Below are 17,486 nucleotides of genomic sequence, written 5' to 3' on the forward strand. Positions count from 1 at the left end.
ACGTACGGCGAACGAGTCGTTGTAAACAGTGTAATAATCAGCTTGTAACCGCTTTCTTGATCTGCCCCCTGCTGTCCCACCAACGAGTATTTTCAGATTTGAACTTACCTGGTTAAGACATCAAAGAACATTTCCAAAAAGGGATTACAGAACATTTCCCGAATCGCCCTCCGGTCTCAACAATGAGATGAGCATCAACACCGAGAGGTTCGGGTGTCTCGTCTCGAAATCATCACGATCCAGATGATCGCTTAGACCACGACACACAAAAATATCATTTACACATGCAACGAAAACACATTAAATAAAATGACACTATACTTACTTATTAAATGCACTATGTGTAATATACACGTATATATAAGAAAAACTATCACAACTCTAAACACTGATATAGATATAGACACTTAACTATTTCCACAAACAAAATTACACTTCACATTTCGCGAGATAATAGCTTATATAGATGAATGAAAGATTATATTTGGGGGTTTACCACAAACACTTTTCTGACACCACTCACTAACACACGTGGGGGTTAACACTATGGGGCAACACTAAAGCAATCCCACGACGTAAGTTTCTGGCTGCTGCGAGAAGAATTCGTAAAAGGTTGATAGTAGTATCCAGCAGGATGAATGCAGACCGTCGCACTATGTAAATCAGGACATTGGTAAGCCCCGTTTACTACTTATATGCACTAAGGTGGGCCGAAAAAACTTTTTTTTTTTCAAATTTCCATTCGCCGGGTTGCGGAAAAGTTGCCTCGTGTTAGTGGTAGTCAACACACAAAATTAGGATTTTTTTGGTCAACCCCTTCCTTTGCCTCTTCGGACTTGGAATTTTTTTTATAGCTACGGCTATGCAACCCGCATGACACTGCGAAGAAAATTTCAGTTTTTAATTTTTTGCTTCTATTCTGAGGCTTGCATCGTAGTAGAAACCATTTTGTAACGTTTTTGTACCTTCCACCTGTGTTTATTACCAATCTTCTTCACCAGATAGCATCAACGGCAATACAATAGTAGTTTGAAGTAGCTGATCGCACACCATGGCGAACGTTGAGCGTTAAATTCAAGGTAGGTTATTTTTTTAATAACTTCTGTGTTCATTTGCGACTGTTTTGCTAATTGGACATATTAATTAATGAGTAAATAATCTTATGAGACTAATTTTAATTGGATTGATTACACATAGTCTTCATGGCGTACAGCTACGTAACAAGTACACATACGTGCACCACAGGACTTAATTTGGTATTTTTGCCATGTGGATTTGATGGCGCAATAATCAGTTTAAAATCAATTAGGGATAATTTAAGCGAAATGTTTGCTACGCTACGAAAATACTACGAAAATACAATTGAATAGCTATAATATATTAACTTTTGTTTACATTATTATGTGTTTAATATTCTTCGTTCAGTACAGTGCGCGCATATCCTATCCTAGGTTATGTTTGGATTTAGGTTAGGTTAGATTAGATTTGGTACTCGATATTGTATCACAATTGCCAGACAATAAACGTTGTTTCTCTGTGTAAATATGTAAAAAAAAAATCTTCAAAATGATAAGTGTAAACGAAAGATAGAGTTCCATTGGCGGCTTCGGGTTGAAGCATCCCCCGTAATTGTAGGATTTCCAAAAGAAAACAAAGAAAATGCCAATGTTCCTAATTCATTGACTCATAAACTTCAAGTCCGTTAATTTTGAGAGGAGCACTTTGCGAAATATTTTCTAAATTAGTCCCCAGAGTGTTTTATTTTACCAAAAAAAAAAAAACATGTTTTTAGACAAGTTAAACACTAAATATTTTTCTCTACACAGGTTTCATAATGATGAAATCATTTCTGTACACTCCTGCCATCTTATGTTGACAGTAAGCCAGCAGGCATTTGTAGGAAACGGAGTAAGGGGGAAAAGAAGAAGGTCGATGTTCCGCAGCCTGCCATTGTTGGAATGTATATAAAACAAATAATGGATAGGTTGATTTAATGGATTTGGCATATTACAGAAGGCAATACGCACTAGGAAGTGGCCAGTGCGTGCTTTCAACCATTTTGTTGATTTAGTTCTTGTGAACTACCGGCTAATGTATCTCAGAAGGTGTAATGAAGAAGGTCTTCCAAAGAAGAACCAGTTGACACTTCTTCGCTATCGCGTGGATTTGGCAAGTGTTCTCATTCACTTTGCTGGAGAAGCAAAGAAGACTCGCGGAAACGTCGACGATAGTTGTCCTGAAATGACGGAAAAAGCAAGAGAGGAATCACTGCCGGGCAACGAAGATGAGGAGAGTAATTAGCCAGTCAGTACCAGAAGTACGTTAGGACAATATTGGGCCTTTACCTTTGTTTAGTCCTAACTTGTTTATTTAAATTGTTTAGTTTTGTTTAAGATATTTGTTCAATGTAACTTGTTACCTGTAGAAGAAGAAGAAGCAAGGTATAGTTGCTTGTTGAAACTGTGCATAGCAGCAGTGAGTGTGTGAGTGAGCGCGTAGCCTATAGTTGCATCATCGTTGTGTTCATTGTGCATTTTATTTTAACTCGGGAATTGTAAGAAATATTAACAATATTATTAACCCGAATTATTAAAGAACGAACCAGCGTTTGTGTGATACAGTCCATCATAAAGATTTGGTCCTCCGACCCAGATGTTAATACGTGTTTATGTGTTTTATGTGACCTACGTGCTAAGGCTTGTGTGTTAACAAGAAAGACAAAACTGTGTGGGCGACAATGGAAGCTTACAATTCCCGAAAGCGTGTTTTAAAAGGAAAGGTCACTCGTGCTGAAAACTGCATAAACAATATCACAGAACAGGAAGATATTAGTGTAGTTCAGGTCTACAAAAACAAAGTGAGTGAATTGTCACGTGAAACAAATGAGCTTTTGTTGCTAGCCAGTAACTTGTGTGCCGAAGAAATGTATTTGGTGCAAGAAGAAGAGCTTGCTGCTATTGAAGATAGACTTACAAAGCTTAACGTGAAATTAGTGGAAGTGCAGGGTAAAATATCTCACGCTTCTTCTAGTGATGCGAATAATCAAAAAAACACAACAGAAATTCGACTTCCAAAATTGCAGTTGCCATGCTTTAGCGGGAACTTAAATGTTTGGTTTTCGTTTCGTGATTTGTTTATCGCAGCAGTGCATAATAATGAAAAATTGACGGGTGCACAAAAACTTCAGTACTTAAAAACTAGTCTGCAAGGTGAAGCAGCAACACTTATTCAATCTATACAAATAACTGACGATAACTATAAAGAAGCTTGGGACCTGTTAAATTTAAGGTATCAAAATAAACGAGAATTAGTCACGTCTATCTTGCGGCGGTTTGTAAGTCAAGGTCAAGTGCAGCAAGAATCAGCTGGCGCGTTGCGTCGGTTGTTGGATAGAAGTGTTGAATGTGTGCGATCGTTATCAGTGTTGGACATAAAAGTAAACGAATGGGATCCTTTGCTTATATTTCATATAACAGAGAAGCTAGACAGTGAAACAAAAAGACAGTGGGAACTTTCATTGTCAGACAGTGAACTACCAACATTTGACCGATTGGTGAAATTCATAGATCATAGGTGTCGCGCATTAGCAAGTAGCACTTCCAATGCAAAATCAACCCCACCCAGTGAGCCAAACAAGAGTAATAAAAAATCAACAATAGCGCACCATACTTCAGCTCAATTTTCGTGTTGCCAGTGCAAAAGCAAAAATCATCCTTTGCATAAATGTGATGACTTTCTTTCGCTGCCAGTTGATGAACGTCATTCCTTAGTGAAAAACAAAGCATTGTGCTTTAATTGTTTACAATCTAATCATAAACTATCCAGTTGCAAATCAGCATCGTGTTGTGAGTGTGGCAAACGTCATCATACTTTACTTCATTTTCCAAATAAACAGAACTCAGGTGTTTCAGTGGGGACTCATTTTTCAAGTGAAACTAATGTGCAACATGCAGTGTTATTACAAACTGCAGTAGTGATGGTGAAGGATTCATATGGTAATTTACAACCTGTGAGAGCCTTGTTAGATTCAGCCAGTGAAAAAAGCTTCGTGTCAGAAAACTGCATACAACGACTCGGTTTACAAAAACAGCCGGTTTATGTACATGTTTCGGGACTGAGTTCCAGTAATGTTGCTCGGGCAAAAGGTGTTGTTAATATTGTGTTTACATCAAGTTATGATGTTAAATCAGAATTTTCTATAGAAGCGTTAGTGTTGCCAAAGGTAACAGGTATGTTACCAAAACGGTATATTGATAAAAGCAAGCAGTGGTCGCATGTTAACAAGTTAACATTAGCAGATCCGAATTTTAATGTTCCTGACAGAATTGATCTGTTATTGGGTGCAGATATTTACCCTCAATTGCTATTGGTGGGTGTATGTAGTGGTGTTAATGGTTCTCCCGTAGCAGTGAATACCAAATTAGGATGGGTGTTGTTTGGTTCTATTGGTGACGATGAAGTGCGACGTGAAGAATTCACAGCGTCAACATATCATATCCAGTGCAACAGTGAAAGAATTTTGCAACAGTTTTGGGAATCGGAAGATATTCCTACACAAAAAATAATGTCGTCAGAAGAAAAGCAGTGTGAAATTTATTTCGAGAAGACCCATCAAAGAGATGAGACAGGTAGGTTTCATGTGCAGTTACCGTTTCGCGACAACAGTGCAAGACTTGGTGAGTCACGTGAAGTGGCAATTAAACGCCTTAAGCAAGTAGAAAGTCGTTTGAAGAAGAGGCCTAAAATGCGTCAATTATATGTAGATTTTATGCACGAGTATGAGGTACTTGGGCATATGGAGATTATTCCAGAAAGTGAAATACTGAAACCAAACAGTGAAGTGTGTTATTTACCTCATCACGCAGTATTGAAAGATTCCAGTTCTACAACCAAACTGAGAGTAGTTTTTGATGGTAGTTGTAAAACTTCATCTAATGTGTCATTGAATGATAAGTTACTTGTCGGACCTAGGTTGCAGTGTGACTTAATTCCATTACTTGTGCGTTTTAGACAACATAATGTGGCACTGACTGCTGATATTGAGAAAATGTATAGACAGGTGAGAATCCAACCAGAACATAGAGACTTCCAGCGAATTGTGTGGCGTGAGAAACCTAATCTTCCGATCAAAGATTACAGACTTGTGACGGTAACTTATGGTACAGCTTCAGCACCATATTTAGCGGTGAAAAGTTTGCAACAATTAGCAAAATATGAAGAAGAATCATTTCCTATTGCATCGGCTGTAGTGATGCAATACTTTTTTGTTGATGACTTGATCAGTGGTGCCAACTCAGTTAGTGAAGCAATTCAGTTACAAGAACAACTCAGTGCATTATTGCAGAAAGGAGGTTTTGAACTGAGAAAATGGGCATCCAACAGTCCCAACGTTTTGGACTCCGTACCCTCTCATTTGAAACAAGCGACGAGCAGTTTAGACTTTGATAGTAGTAATTCAGTGAAAACGTTAGGAATTCAGTGGTATCCATCAAATGATGTATTTTCGTATAATGTCAATCTTGTGTCAGTTAAGTCAGTTGTAACTAAGCGTAACATTTTATCAGAAAGTGAAAAGGTGTTCGATCCATTAGGTTTGATTTCTCCAACTACTATTATTACAAAAATATTATTGCAAGAAATTTGGAAATTAAATTTAGAATGGGACAGTCCAGTTCCTGAATGGATTTTGAGGAAATGGAGGAATTACTACTCAGAGCTTTCTTTATTGAAAAACATCAAAAATCAACAGGTGTATCACTATCACTCAAGCTACGAGAAGAGAGTTAATAGGATTCTGTGATTCTTCCGAAAAGGCCTATTGTGGAGTGGTGTATATGAGGTCTGTATCTCAAGACGGCCAAGTGAGTGTGAACATTGTTATGGGAAAAACAAAGAGCTAAAAGATTTTGTTAAGTTGCTAAAACCTGATCATCATAATATTAATGTCACAGATTATCTTAGCAAGGAAGGCATACAGTGGCATTTTAATGTACCTCATGCACCACATTTTGGCGGATTGTGGGAAGCCGGAATCAAATCCGTGAAGTATCATCTGAAAAGAATAGTAGGCAATGCTGTGTTAAATTTTGAAGAAATGTCAACCGTATTGTGTCAAATTGAAGCGTGCCTGAATTCACGGCCACTTACCCCTTTGTCTTCAGACCCCAATGATTTGTGTAGCCTAACTCCAGGACATTTTCTCATTGGAGCTCCAATGTTGGCAATACCTGAACCAGATTATACAGAAAAGAAACTTAATCGACTGTCAAGATGGCAATTAGTGCAACGATTTCAGCAAAACTTCTGGAAGAGGTGGAGTGTAGAATATATCTCTATGTTACAACAGCGTCCAAAGTGGTGGAAAAGAAACAACAACGTGAAGGAAGGTGATTTAGTTTTACTTGTGGAAGATAACTTACCTCCTTTAAAATGGAAGTTGGGACGTATTGTAAATATTCATCCTGGAAGCGATAACGTTGTACGTGCAGTGACTGTAAAGACCTCAGATGAAGTTTACAAAAGACCAGTTGTGAAAGTATCCCCATTGCCATTTGATTGAAAAACACATTTTTCATTTACCGTTTTGTTTTCCTTTTTATATGTCATTTCAAATATTACTAATTCATTTTTGTGTGTATCTTGAACTAGATCGTTCAAGGGTGGGGGCTATGTTTAGTCCTAACTTCTTTATTCAAATTGTTTAGTTTTGTTTAAGATGTTTGTTCAATGTAACTTGTTACCTGTAGAAGAAGAAGAAGCAAGGTATAGTTGCTTGTTGAAACTGTGCATAGCAGCAGTGAGTGTGTGAGTGAGCGCGTAGCCTATAGTTGCATCATCGTTGTGTTCATTGTGCATTTTATTTTAACTCGGGAATTGTAAGAAATATTAACAATGTTATTAAACCGAATTATTAAAGAACGAACCAGCGTTTGTGTGATACAGTCCATCAACCTTTCTTTCTGGATGACAAATTTGCCAGCAAATATAGAAATGAAGGGTGCAAATTGCGAAGTAGGGTGATTTGAAAACAATGTAGTATGTACCTGTGTATTTTACAAAATATTTACACAAAGTGAGAAAGCATGTATTGCAATCTGTTAGTTAAAACCGCAGGTACACATATGTGTACTACCCTGTACTCCGAGATAACAAAATTTAATAAAAAATGACAAACTTGTATTAATTTTTCCCGTCATCATAATTCAAGCAATAGTTGCAAAAAATGTGGTCCGCTTAGTGTCAGGACTCTAGAGAATAACCTTTGTTTTTTTTTTATCACACTGAAGCATTCTGAGGCTGAAAATAAAACGCAAGATAGACGTGAGATGCAATATTGTTCCTATGAGGGTAAAAATTATAACCAATTAGACGAGGAAATTGTATTCATGTTTTCAAAACACATTATAAATATAGGTCATAAAAAATTGTTGATAAACCTTCCCTTGTATCTCTTAGCTCGTCTTGGCACATACCCTCCGAAACTACCCAGAATTCACGACGAGGAGGTGGCTGCTAATTGAGTTACACCCACCCACCCACTTGCTTCCGTTTTTGGCTCATTTACACTTGATAGTCCTGCTGGGAGTGCAATTTTTGCATTTTTCTTCGAGACCTAATTTTGTCATAATAAAGCCTTCTCTTCGATCCTCTCCACACACTAATGCTGACGCTTCTGTAACTAGTTTTATCATCCTCTCCACCGCTTGCGTAACACACGGGAAACATCTAATTTCCTCAGAAGCTGTACCCACCGTTATAATATTTTCTTTTATCTGGCTCGAAGAAAATTTTCTTGTTAATGGTAGCTTGGTGATATCCGTTGAAAAACAACCGATGATCTCATGATATTTACTTGCGTTTGTTTTTCTTTCGGAACAAATTCACGTACACTTGATCTCTTTGTTTGTCGATACTTTTTTTTATTCTTCTCCATCCTAAAATACAACTTGGAGGTTTTGGTTTCTGTCGGTGATCATTGCCAGCAACAAGTTTTTCGGTTGGGCGTAGCGAATTTTTCTGCAGAAGTTTTATGCAATGCTTCAAAGAATGCCTAAAATCAGAAGACATTCCTCTGAATAATATATTAGGCATAACAAGTAATGTAGCTACTGTAATGATAGGGATAAAAAATTCTTTTTTCACTAAGCTTTAAGAGTTGCCATTCTGCAGCATTAGCTGCGAGCAAGGCATGTTCAAAATGCCGAGATCATCAGAAGAGGTCCTTCGAGCGGTTTCAAATTACGTGTCGGATAGTGCTAACAGAAGTAATAACTAACTAACTAACTCTATGGCCTATGGAAAACGGAAGTTCAATGCCGCGTTCACAAAAGCTCTCCACTGACTTCTATCCTTAGCTAACTGTATCCAGTTTCTACTTTGTATTCCTATCTCTTCGATATCCATCTTAATATTGTCCTCCCATCTGCGCCTAGGTCTTCCTAATGATCGTTTTCCGATGGGTCTTCCAGTCAAGACTTTGAAAGCGTTTCTACTTTCTTCCATTCTAGTTACATGACCTGCCCACCTAAGCCTCCTAGACTTCACGACCCTAACAATGTTAGGTAAACCGTATAAATTATGTAGCTCCTCATTATGAAGTTTCCGCCATTCCCCATTCCCGTTCCTCTTGGGTCCGAATATTCTTCTCAGGATCTTATTCTCAAATACTTTCAGTCTGTGTTCTTCCCTCAGAGTAAGCGACCATGTTTCGCAACCATACAGAACAACAGGCATGATTATCGTTTTATATATTTTAAGCTTCAAATTCTTCGACAGAATTCGCGACGACAAGAGATTTTGAACCGAATAGTAACACGAATTCCCTGCTTTTAGTCGACATTTAATTTCTTCGTGAATATGATTTTCGGCTGTTAATATTGATCCTAAATATTTGAAAGTATCCACTTTATCAAAAGTATTTAATATTTTAACGCATCCACAATTTGCCGTATTCCGGTCCCGACGCACTTCCATGTATTTAGTTTTCTCTGCATTTACTTCTAAACCCATGTCCCTGCAAGCGTTTAATAAGATCTCTGCATTTCCTTCTACTGTTTTCCTATCATCCTCTATTAAATTTACATCATCAGCATATGCCATAACCTGGTGAATACCGTCTAGGCCCTGGTTGCTATCTTTGATTTTCCTTATGGCGTATTCCAGCAAAAAGTTAAATAATAATGGCGACAAAGCATCTCCTTGTTTCAGGCCATTTTCGACGTGAAAGCTCGTGGACAAAAATTTTCCTACCCGGACTTTACTTTGAGATTCATTTAAACATATCTTAATTAATCTAATTAGCTTTCTCAGTATTCCAAGTTCTGTAAGAACGTTGTATAATGTTTCTCTCCTAACCGAGTCGTACGCCTTTCTAAAATCAATAAATAATTGATGTACGGGGTATTGTATTCTCACTTTTTATCGAGTATTTGGCGAATGGTAAATATTTGGACGATAGTTGATCGATTTCGTCTAAATCCGCATTGATAATATCCAATAATTTCATCTGCGTATGGGGATAATCTTGCTAATAGAATATTTGAAAGGATTTTATAGGATGTTGACAGAAGCGAAATGCCTCGATAAAATATTATAGTCAGTTTTGTCGCCTTTCTTGTGAATTGGAACAATGGTTGATTCTTTCCACTCTTGTGGCAATTCTTCCTTATTCCAGATAAGGAGAATGAGTTTGTGTATCTTGTTCCACAATTTTTCGCCTCCACCTAAAATTAACTCAGCCGGAATTTCCTCTACACCCGGAGATTTGTATTTCTTTAATTTCTTTATAGCGGTTTCTACTTGGGTTCTGTAATATACGGTTCTGCGGTGTGTATCTTCTTTTCTCCACGCACATTAGTTTTTGGCTGCGTGTTCAGCAAATCGTCAAAGAAATCTTTCCATCTATTTAAGATGCTATCCGTATCAGTGAGAACTGTTCCGTCAGCTTTCTTTAATATATAAGCACGAGGTTGATAGCCATTCTTAAAATCGCTGATCCCCTTGTACATGTAACGAATATTTTTATTTTTACTATTATCTTCAAGTTCCTTAATATTAGCATTCAGAAAATCGCGTTTCTTCGTTCTAAAAGTTTTGGAGGTTTCCCGCCTGATATCTGCGAAATTTTGTGTAGTTACTTAATTCGGATTTTGTAGCCAGCGTAATTTTGCATGTTTTCTCTTCTCTGCTAGATTAAGGCATTCGCGGTCGAACCATGGTTTGTTTCTACGTATTTCCGCGTGTCCCAATTTTCTATTGCTATCTCTAACTTTAAAGGCTATCTCTAATTTTAATCCAAGTATCCTCAACACTAGTGCACTCCTAGTCTTCTAAAACCGCGAATCTATTCGAAACTTCAATCTGATATTCCTCTCTTACATGGCTCTCTTCTAATTTCTTTAAATTAAATCTCTCCGTTTTCGGACATTGGATATTACCTTTATTGAACGATAATCTCTCTCGTATTGATCAGTATCACAATCAGCCCCTCTAAACGACCGGACGTCAATTATGCTAGATTGCCTTCTTCTATCTACTAAAACGTGATCAATTTGATTATGTGTTTTTCCGTCAGGTGATGCCCAAGTGTATTTATGAACGTCGCGATGTGGGAATTTTGTACTCTTCACGATTAGGTTTTTGGATGTTGCAAAGTTCACGAGTCTAACACCGTTGTCATTACTTTCCTTATGCAGACTTTCGTTCCCTATAATCGGTTTGAAAATACCCTCTCGTCCTACCTTCGCATTGAAATCCCCTAATAGAATTTTCATATGTTATCGCGAGAGTTGGTCAAATATCCGTTCACTTCTTCGTAAAAACTATCTTTTATATCGTCATCCTTATCTGCAGTTCGAGCATGTACATTTAGAACAATAATATCACACCACCCTCCCTTAAAAGTAATGAAAGAAAGTCTATCAGTAACAAATTCAACCCATTTAATTGCTGGTAATATTCGTTTGTGAACGAAAAACCCTGTTCCTAACTTGTGATTTTTATTTCCTTCCCCGTAAAAGAACGTAAAATTTCCGGAATTCTCAGATCCATTTCCTTCCCACCTAACTTCCTGAACTCCTACTAAGTCCATCCTGTATTTCTCTAACTCACTCGTTACAGATTTTAACGCACCTGCCCTATAAAGACTTCTAATATTCCATGTTCCAAATCTCATGTCCATTTTCTTTTGCTGAGGTCGTGCCAAATTATCAGCCCTTGTCCGAGGCTTTTGTGAGTGTTTCTGAACAAGTGCCTTTTTTTACAGGTCAAACCCCCAAGCTGGAGAACCACTCCTAGTCGGCTGTCCGCGACTGCTTATTCAGTATATTCGCAGCTAACCTCTATATCTAGAGGTCTTCTCCTCGATCCGCAACCTGAGGACACGCCATGCCGTGGTGACAGGAACCTACGTTACACGGAACAGAAGTAATAACAGAAAATCAAATGTATGTTGTGGAGATATGGGCACAGTATAATAATCCATAGATTCCCAATAATGCTCTATAATATATAATGCTCTACATTTTAAACAATTATATACATATACGAAAATTATTTTCTAGAAAGGGAATTTTTGAGCATTTCTGAGAGGAGATTTTAGCTTGAGGACCTAGCATTACTGTTTATGAGTTACTCAGCTATCACAACTGTATAGTATAGTGACAAATATGCGTTTTGTTTATCTTCATTTTTTAGTTTAGCTAATCCTATTTTTGAAAGACAAACATGTGTGTGTGCCACATTAATTCCTGACAGTAAAAGTCACGCTAATAGATGCCGTTAGCTGTGCTGCCTGTTGACGGCGTTAGGTGTCGCTAGCGTGCAAGTAATTCGCAGCGTTAACTGCAACTTAAAATCTGCATTGTTTCAATCTAATTATTTTAAAATAGAACAAGGACTGCAACCATATTTAGATTTGAGCACTAATATTTGAGTATTTCTACAGCAGCATATTGCGATTTATTTATTTATTTATTTTTTTACATATTAAACTGTATTCATTAAATTTAATTGTTTGAAAATCGATACTGGTGATATTAAATATGAACGTGCTTTCCGGTTTATTATTAAGACGAGGGCTGTAACCATATTTTGCTTCGAGCATCAATATTTTTGTAACCGCAAGTTAGTTGGTACGCAAACTTTAAAAAAAGAAAGGAAGGTAGGAAAAAGGAAAACTTTAGTGTACAATGGACTGAGGCTTGGGCGCAACAACTAAAAATAATTAACAATGAAAAGATTCTGTACGGCATTTTCAGCAACCAGTAATCTACATTTAATAACTATCACATAGTTATTATATTACATAAATTCTTTTCCTTATTATTAGTTCGACTTGTATTCCTATTTTGGCAGAAAGAAGTTCAAACTGGTTTTCCACTCTCAGTGTTACCATGTTTCGAAGAACTAAATAATTCAATGCGTGTGTTCCTGTTTCGCAGAATGATTTTATTTTATTTATTTATTTATTTATTTTACATAAGTTTGTGGAAAGCCTGTACTGAACCAGAAGTACACCGATATTTGTACCGGTATTACATGTTGAGAAATTGATTCCATCGCAATATTGAAATCGTATACAAATTGTAACAAACAAATTATTTCATAAATTATTGATAAAGTCAAGATTACTGGTATATCAGCGCACCGTAAAGTGAAAGGAACTAAGAGATAGTAATGGATGAAACATTCAAAATTTGTAAAGGTCTATTTTCATAGTTATATACATTGCACGGAAAGTATTTCGGACATTTTTCCACTCCTCTTCTGCTTATTGCAAAGTGAAAGTCAGTCATTGTACACACGCATGCTTCAGCAAATCCAGAAAAAAATAATAATAATAAAAAAAAAGGCTGAAGATTGTTACTTCCAGTTTTGTGTGCAAGCATTTATGACTGATTTTGAACAAGGCAATAAATGCTACAAGAGAAACATTCCAGCCAGCGACATTACGCATTTGTTTGTTTCATTTTACCTAATCTATATGGAAAAAGGTACAAAATATTGGGTTGGCTTCACTTTACAATGCTGATAATGATACAACAAAATAGATTAGGCACTTCCACTCTTCCTCTTGAAGACATTCCTGATACATTTCCATGACGGTACACACGACATCCTGGAGGGACACTACTTGGCGGACGCCTGTGTTGAAGAATTGAATGCAATCTTCCACCCGTAAATCAGAAATATTCGAAACTGCTTTTTTTATTGAATTGTTATTTGACTCCTTGCTTTGTACTAATTATATTTTTGTTACTGTTTTAGAGCAATAAGAAAGAGATTTCATAACAACCGCGAAAAAAGCACGAACAATGCCGAGGTTTAGCATTTCAAGTTTAATAGTAAGCAGGGGCGGATCCAGGACTGACTTCTGGGGGCGGGCGGTTGGTTGTCATACTGCTACTTTTAAGGGCTCCAAACTTTGGGATAGGTTTTATTTATATATATATATAATAAGAAGGTTTCCTCTTTCTCGCCCCGATCGCCTCCCCTGGATCCGCCCCTGATAGTAAGTAGACATAAATCATCCCTTCGTTCTACTTTTGAAGCAAGAACAATCCGAGAATGTGGCTGCTGTAAGCAGGCAATTTAACTTTGCGAAGATTGTGGAGATGTTTAGACAGCCGTCCGTACTCGGGTTTTTAAGAGTAGATTTAGGTCTGGTGAGGTTAGCCTTATTCCGTACTTTAATGCAGTATTGATTGATTGATTGATTTTAGTTTAGCGTCCCTTTCAGCAGCGAGGCTATATGAGACGTGGACCTACTGATTAACGTGGAATCCGAACCACATGAGCTCCCGCCGGGAATTGAAGTACTTTAATGCAGTATGTCATTGCATTCATTTGGATAGTTGAAATTACAATCCAGTGAAGACAAGGTGATATTAAAAGTCACATCTATATACTAAATTTATTATTGCTCATGCCATTATTGTTCAATACAAATGATTCTTTTTATTTATGTATCTGTGTTTGTAATTTGTTCTTGTTGCAATAAATCACGATTGTACAGCTGGGGACACTTCTAAATGGTACACCTTAGCCGTAAATCTCCATATGGCTGTACCATTTAGAAGTGTCCCCCGCTGTACTCGTGCGACAAGGCTCTATTGCGAGCTGCACATCTTTAGATTTATGTTGGTGTTTTCTTCCTTTCGCCAAATATTTCTAATAATGAGATGCTACCAAAACCTTTCATGCGATTCTGTGAAACAGGAATGTTTAAACTAGGTAATGTTGGACACTAATAAAGCATACTGTTAAACAGAAGGTAACCTGACTTATCACCGTTAATTTTGTTTTGTTTACAATAACATCCAGAATAATTTTGCATTATACTAAGAAAAATATCCCCATCAATTTGGTATTCCCTTCTCGCCTGACGCTCCTCTTAATTTCTTTAAATTAAAGTTTTCAGTTTGCAGATGTTGAAGATGTTTGAACAATAATCTCTCTCTCTTATTGTCTCCAGGTAGTGGCCAGGGCGCCAATTTCTCTGTAAATTGAGGGGCCCATTCAGATGCAGACGGCATATATATGAGGATTTTAAGACAAATTGCATTCAAATTATGCCAAATATTGTATACTCACAAATACAATGAGGAGGCCCACATGAGCTTTGGGGGGCCCGGTCTTCCGTGGCTCCCCCAGAATCGGCGCCCTTGGGTAATGGTCATGTGAAAATGTGTAATGTATGAAATGTCCTAACTATGTTTAAAAGTCGTTAGAAATACAAATTCCATACTCATTGGACACATCAGAAGTTAAGGTACATTTTAACTTTTACATTCCTATTAACCTCTGTTAAAGGTGATGTAGCTATGGGCATGTTAAAGAATAACCAAAACTAGGTATAAAATGATGTCCAATGCATGCTCAAACATTTATTTTCTATAAGGGATGTTGCAGTGACAGATTGCTCAACAATACGTAAATATGATACTAAATATATAGTAATTCATATGTACCAGGAAATTACGCAGGAAGAAATTCAAAGGCCAGTTTTAAAATGTACTTTTCTCTTTCGCTGCAAATCTGCTAAATCAAAAAGGTCTAGTTATGTAAGAATAGCGCCACCTTAAGTAAATTAGTTTTCGGTGGTATCAGTGGTGGCGAACATAGGTTATGATGGGATACTAAAAAGCTACTTCAAAATGATTTTTTATACTAACTTACTTATGCTATTTATTTAATTTGAGAAGTGAAGGCTTCTATTATGACATTGTAAATCCTGACGTCAAATGTTAAGATGGATTAAAATGAAAATGAAAATAGATCTACATGAAATTATCTTTCCCAGCATAACATATTTTGAAAATGAAATTTTGCTGAAGCAAAACAAGATTATATTTTTTGTTTGTTTGTTTGTTTGTTTCTCAACAAAGGTGCCGATTCACTAATACAAGTAAAAGTGAATGAAAGTTAAAATAAGAAGAAAGAAAAAATAAAACCCTTTGGGAGTAGCCTCATCAACTGCATAGAAAGGTACACGATGATTTTCATTGGCAAGTGGCAGTTTCTATTGTCAACAGCAGGGTGTATATAAGGGCAGTATACGCCATCAAGCATAAACTTCTGTTTGACCTGGACCAGAACGAGCTCTCTCTACTCAAACATACATTCACGCACACAGTAAGGGATTAGCATATTATTATTGTTCACCAGTGAAAATTGTGAAACGGCAATGACAAGGATGAAGCTATCAACAGTGGCAATTATTCACGTTTCAATGGTGCTTTTAATATGCAGAATAGAAGTTCGGGTAAGTGTCCTCCACTGTTTGTATTGTTTGCGGATTTCAAATGCTAGGTGATTTTTTTTGAATTTAGTAATATAGTTATACTAAATTAAGCTATCTGAACGAGGTGGTGCACATTCAACAGAATAATGTATCGTTAACATATGGACTCGTAATGATGAAAACTTTTGGCTTTCGACCCAAGAGATTGTTATTTCGTTAAGTAGCTCCGTAATTGGTTCATGATGCTAATCAACCCCAAAAATGGGGGCCGCGGTGTCTCAGTGGTAAAGCATTCACCTCTGGTGCATGAGGTTCTTCGTTTGATCCCAGCTCGCGCCAAGTGAGCTTTGTGCTGAACCAACACCAGCTGCGTTTGGTTTTCTCGGAGTTCTCCTGTTTCCTCCCACTTCCTTCATTCCATTATTTCCATTCATTTCTCATCATCATCGTCTCGTTTTAGCCTAGCCGACATACTGTAACTGTGGGACGTAAACCTTAAAGATATTTTCAACCCCAAAAATGTGTTCCCTCGTCGGAAGTCGAATTAGTAATTAGGAATTACGGTATATTTCTGAGATTGCGGAATTTGTGGTCATTTTATCCCGTCACGCATGAGAGGTCACATTTCTCGGCGATCATATTACCCGGGAAGTAGGGAAGGAAAGAATAGGCCTAAGACCGTTATATAAAGTACCATCCCGGCATTTGCCTGGTGTGAATGAGGAAAATCTCACTCAGAATGACACCTGAAAAGTTTTATAGGTTTCCGACCGAGTGTCCCACCAGGAATCGAACTCGGAACTGCTTGCATCACCGTTAGGAGTCGAACCTGGTACTAAGAGCACAGGCTATGTTAGAACTTTGAATGTACTACAGTACTTACCAAATATAACGAAGTGCAATAAATAAAAATGTTTAGCTAATAAAATATATTACATCAAAGTCATTCATTGCGCCTTATAAAAGACATATCGTTTTAGTATAGACACGGGAGATCAGTTTTCAAAACATTTTTATATATATAAATCATATTTGCATTTCGTCATCCTTAATCTTTAAACCAGGTGTGTCAACTTTATCTACGATACTGGATGAAAAATCCTTCTAATTTACTAATTTTTAAATATTACTACAAAAATAAAAATTAGCATTTAGGAATAACTAAAAATGTAGTGTTGAAATAGTTAGTTGTGATTTTACAATCTTTATATGTGTACAGGTTTTAAACTGCATTCCCTGACAGAATAAGTCATAGCAGTTCTAGCCCACCACTAGTGGCAATTTGAAGCAGCAAATGTATGGTTAGCACATCGTAAGCCTCGTCGCTGTAGTTATTGGTTTTCTTGAACGAAGTTCGCTATTTCTTTGCTTAAAATAGTCCCCCCAATCGTCCTCACGACTTTGAGGAACACCACTCCGCCAACATCATATGCTTTTATAAACAATCCCTCACCTAAGTACAGACCAAACCAAGGACTGTTTGCAGTGTTCGAAGTGGGAAAAAAGCAGAGGTGGTATATTTTATTACGATTTTGACTTGACATACCGGCTATTTAAATGCTGAAACACAGTGAGGGTATGTTGCCTAACAATCGCGTTTCTATTTACACAGTGACTCAAAACCATAGGAGAACTTCTCCGTAGTCACGAGGGGGAAGGGAACATGGAGAGGCTTTACCTTCGGGCACAACTTTCTTAATTTTTTTTAAAAAATCATCTTATGTTGTATTATAGAGAATCATAC

The 17,486-nt window shown here is 37.2% G+C and overlaps 2 protein-coding genes across 2 annotated transcripts in view; both read left to right on the forward strand.

The window, feature by feature from the left end:
* The first annotated feature begins 2,737 nt into the window (after nt 1-2,737).
* Nucleotides 2,738-6,559, forward strand: LOC145680252 (uncharacterized). The gene is made up of 2 exons (XM_081750599.1): nt 2,738-5,591; nt 5,952-6,559. The coding sequence occupies exons 1-2, from the start codon at nt 2,738-2,740 to the stop codon at nt 6,557-6,559; spliced, it is 3,462 nt and encodes a 1,153-aa protein (XP_081606725.1).
* A 9,025-nt stretch (nt 6,560-15,584) lies between these two features.
* Nucleotides 15,585-17,486, forward strand: part of LOC145667701 (uncharacterized) — an 87,565-nt gene continuing 85,663 nt past the window's right edge. Inside the window, exon 1 of the mRNA XM_081735164.1 lies at nt 15,585-15,763. Coding sequence (XP_081591290.1) covers nt 15,686-15,763 — 78 coding nt within the window. The 5' untranslated portion in view covers nt 15,585-15,685. The remainder of the gene's footprint in view (nt 15,764-17,486) is intronic.

This window comes from Thermobia domestica, chromosome 1, assembly GCF_964235325.1.
Source record: "Thermobia domestica chromosome 1, izTheDome1.hap1.1, whole genome shotgun sequence".
NCBI lineage: Eukaryota > Metazoa > Arthropoda > Insecta > Zygentoma > Lepismatidae > Thermobia > Thermobia domestica.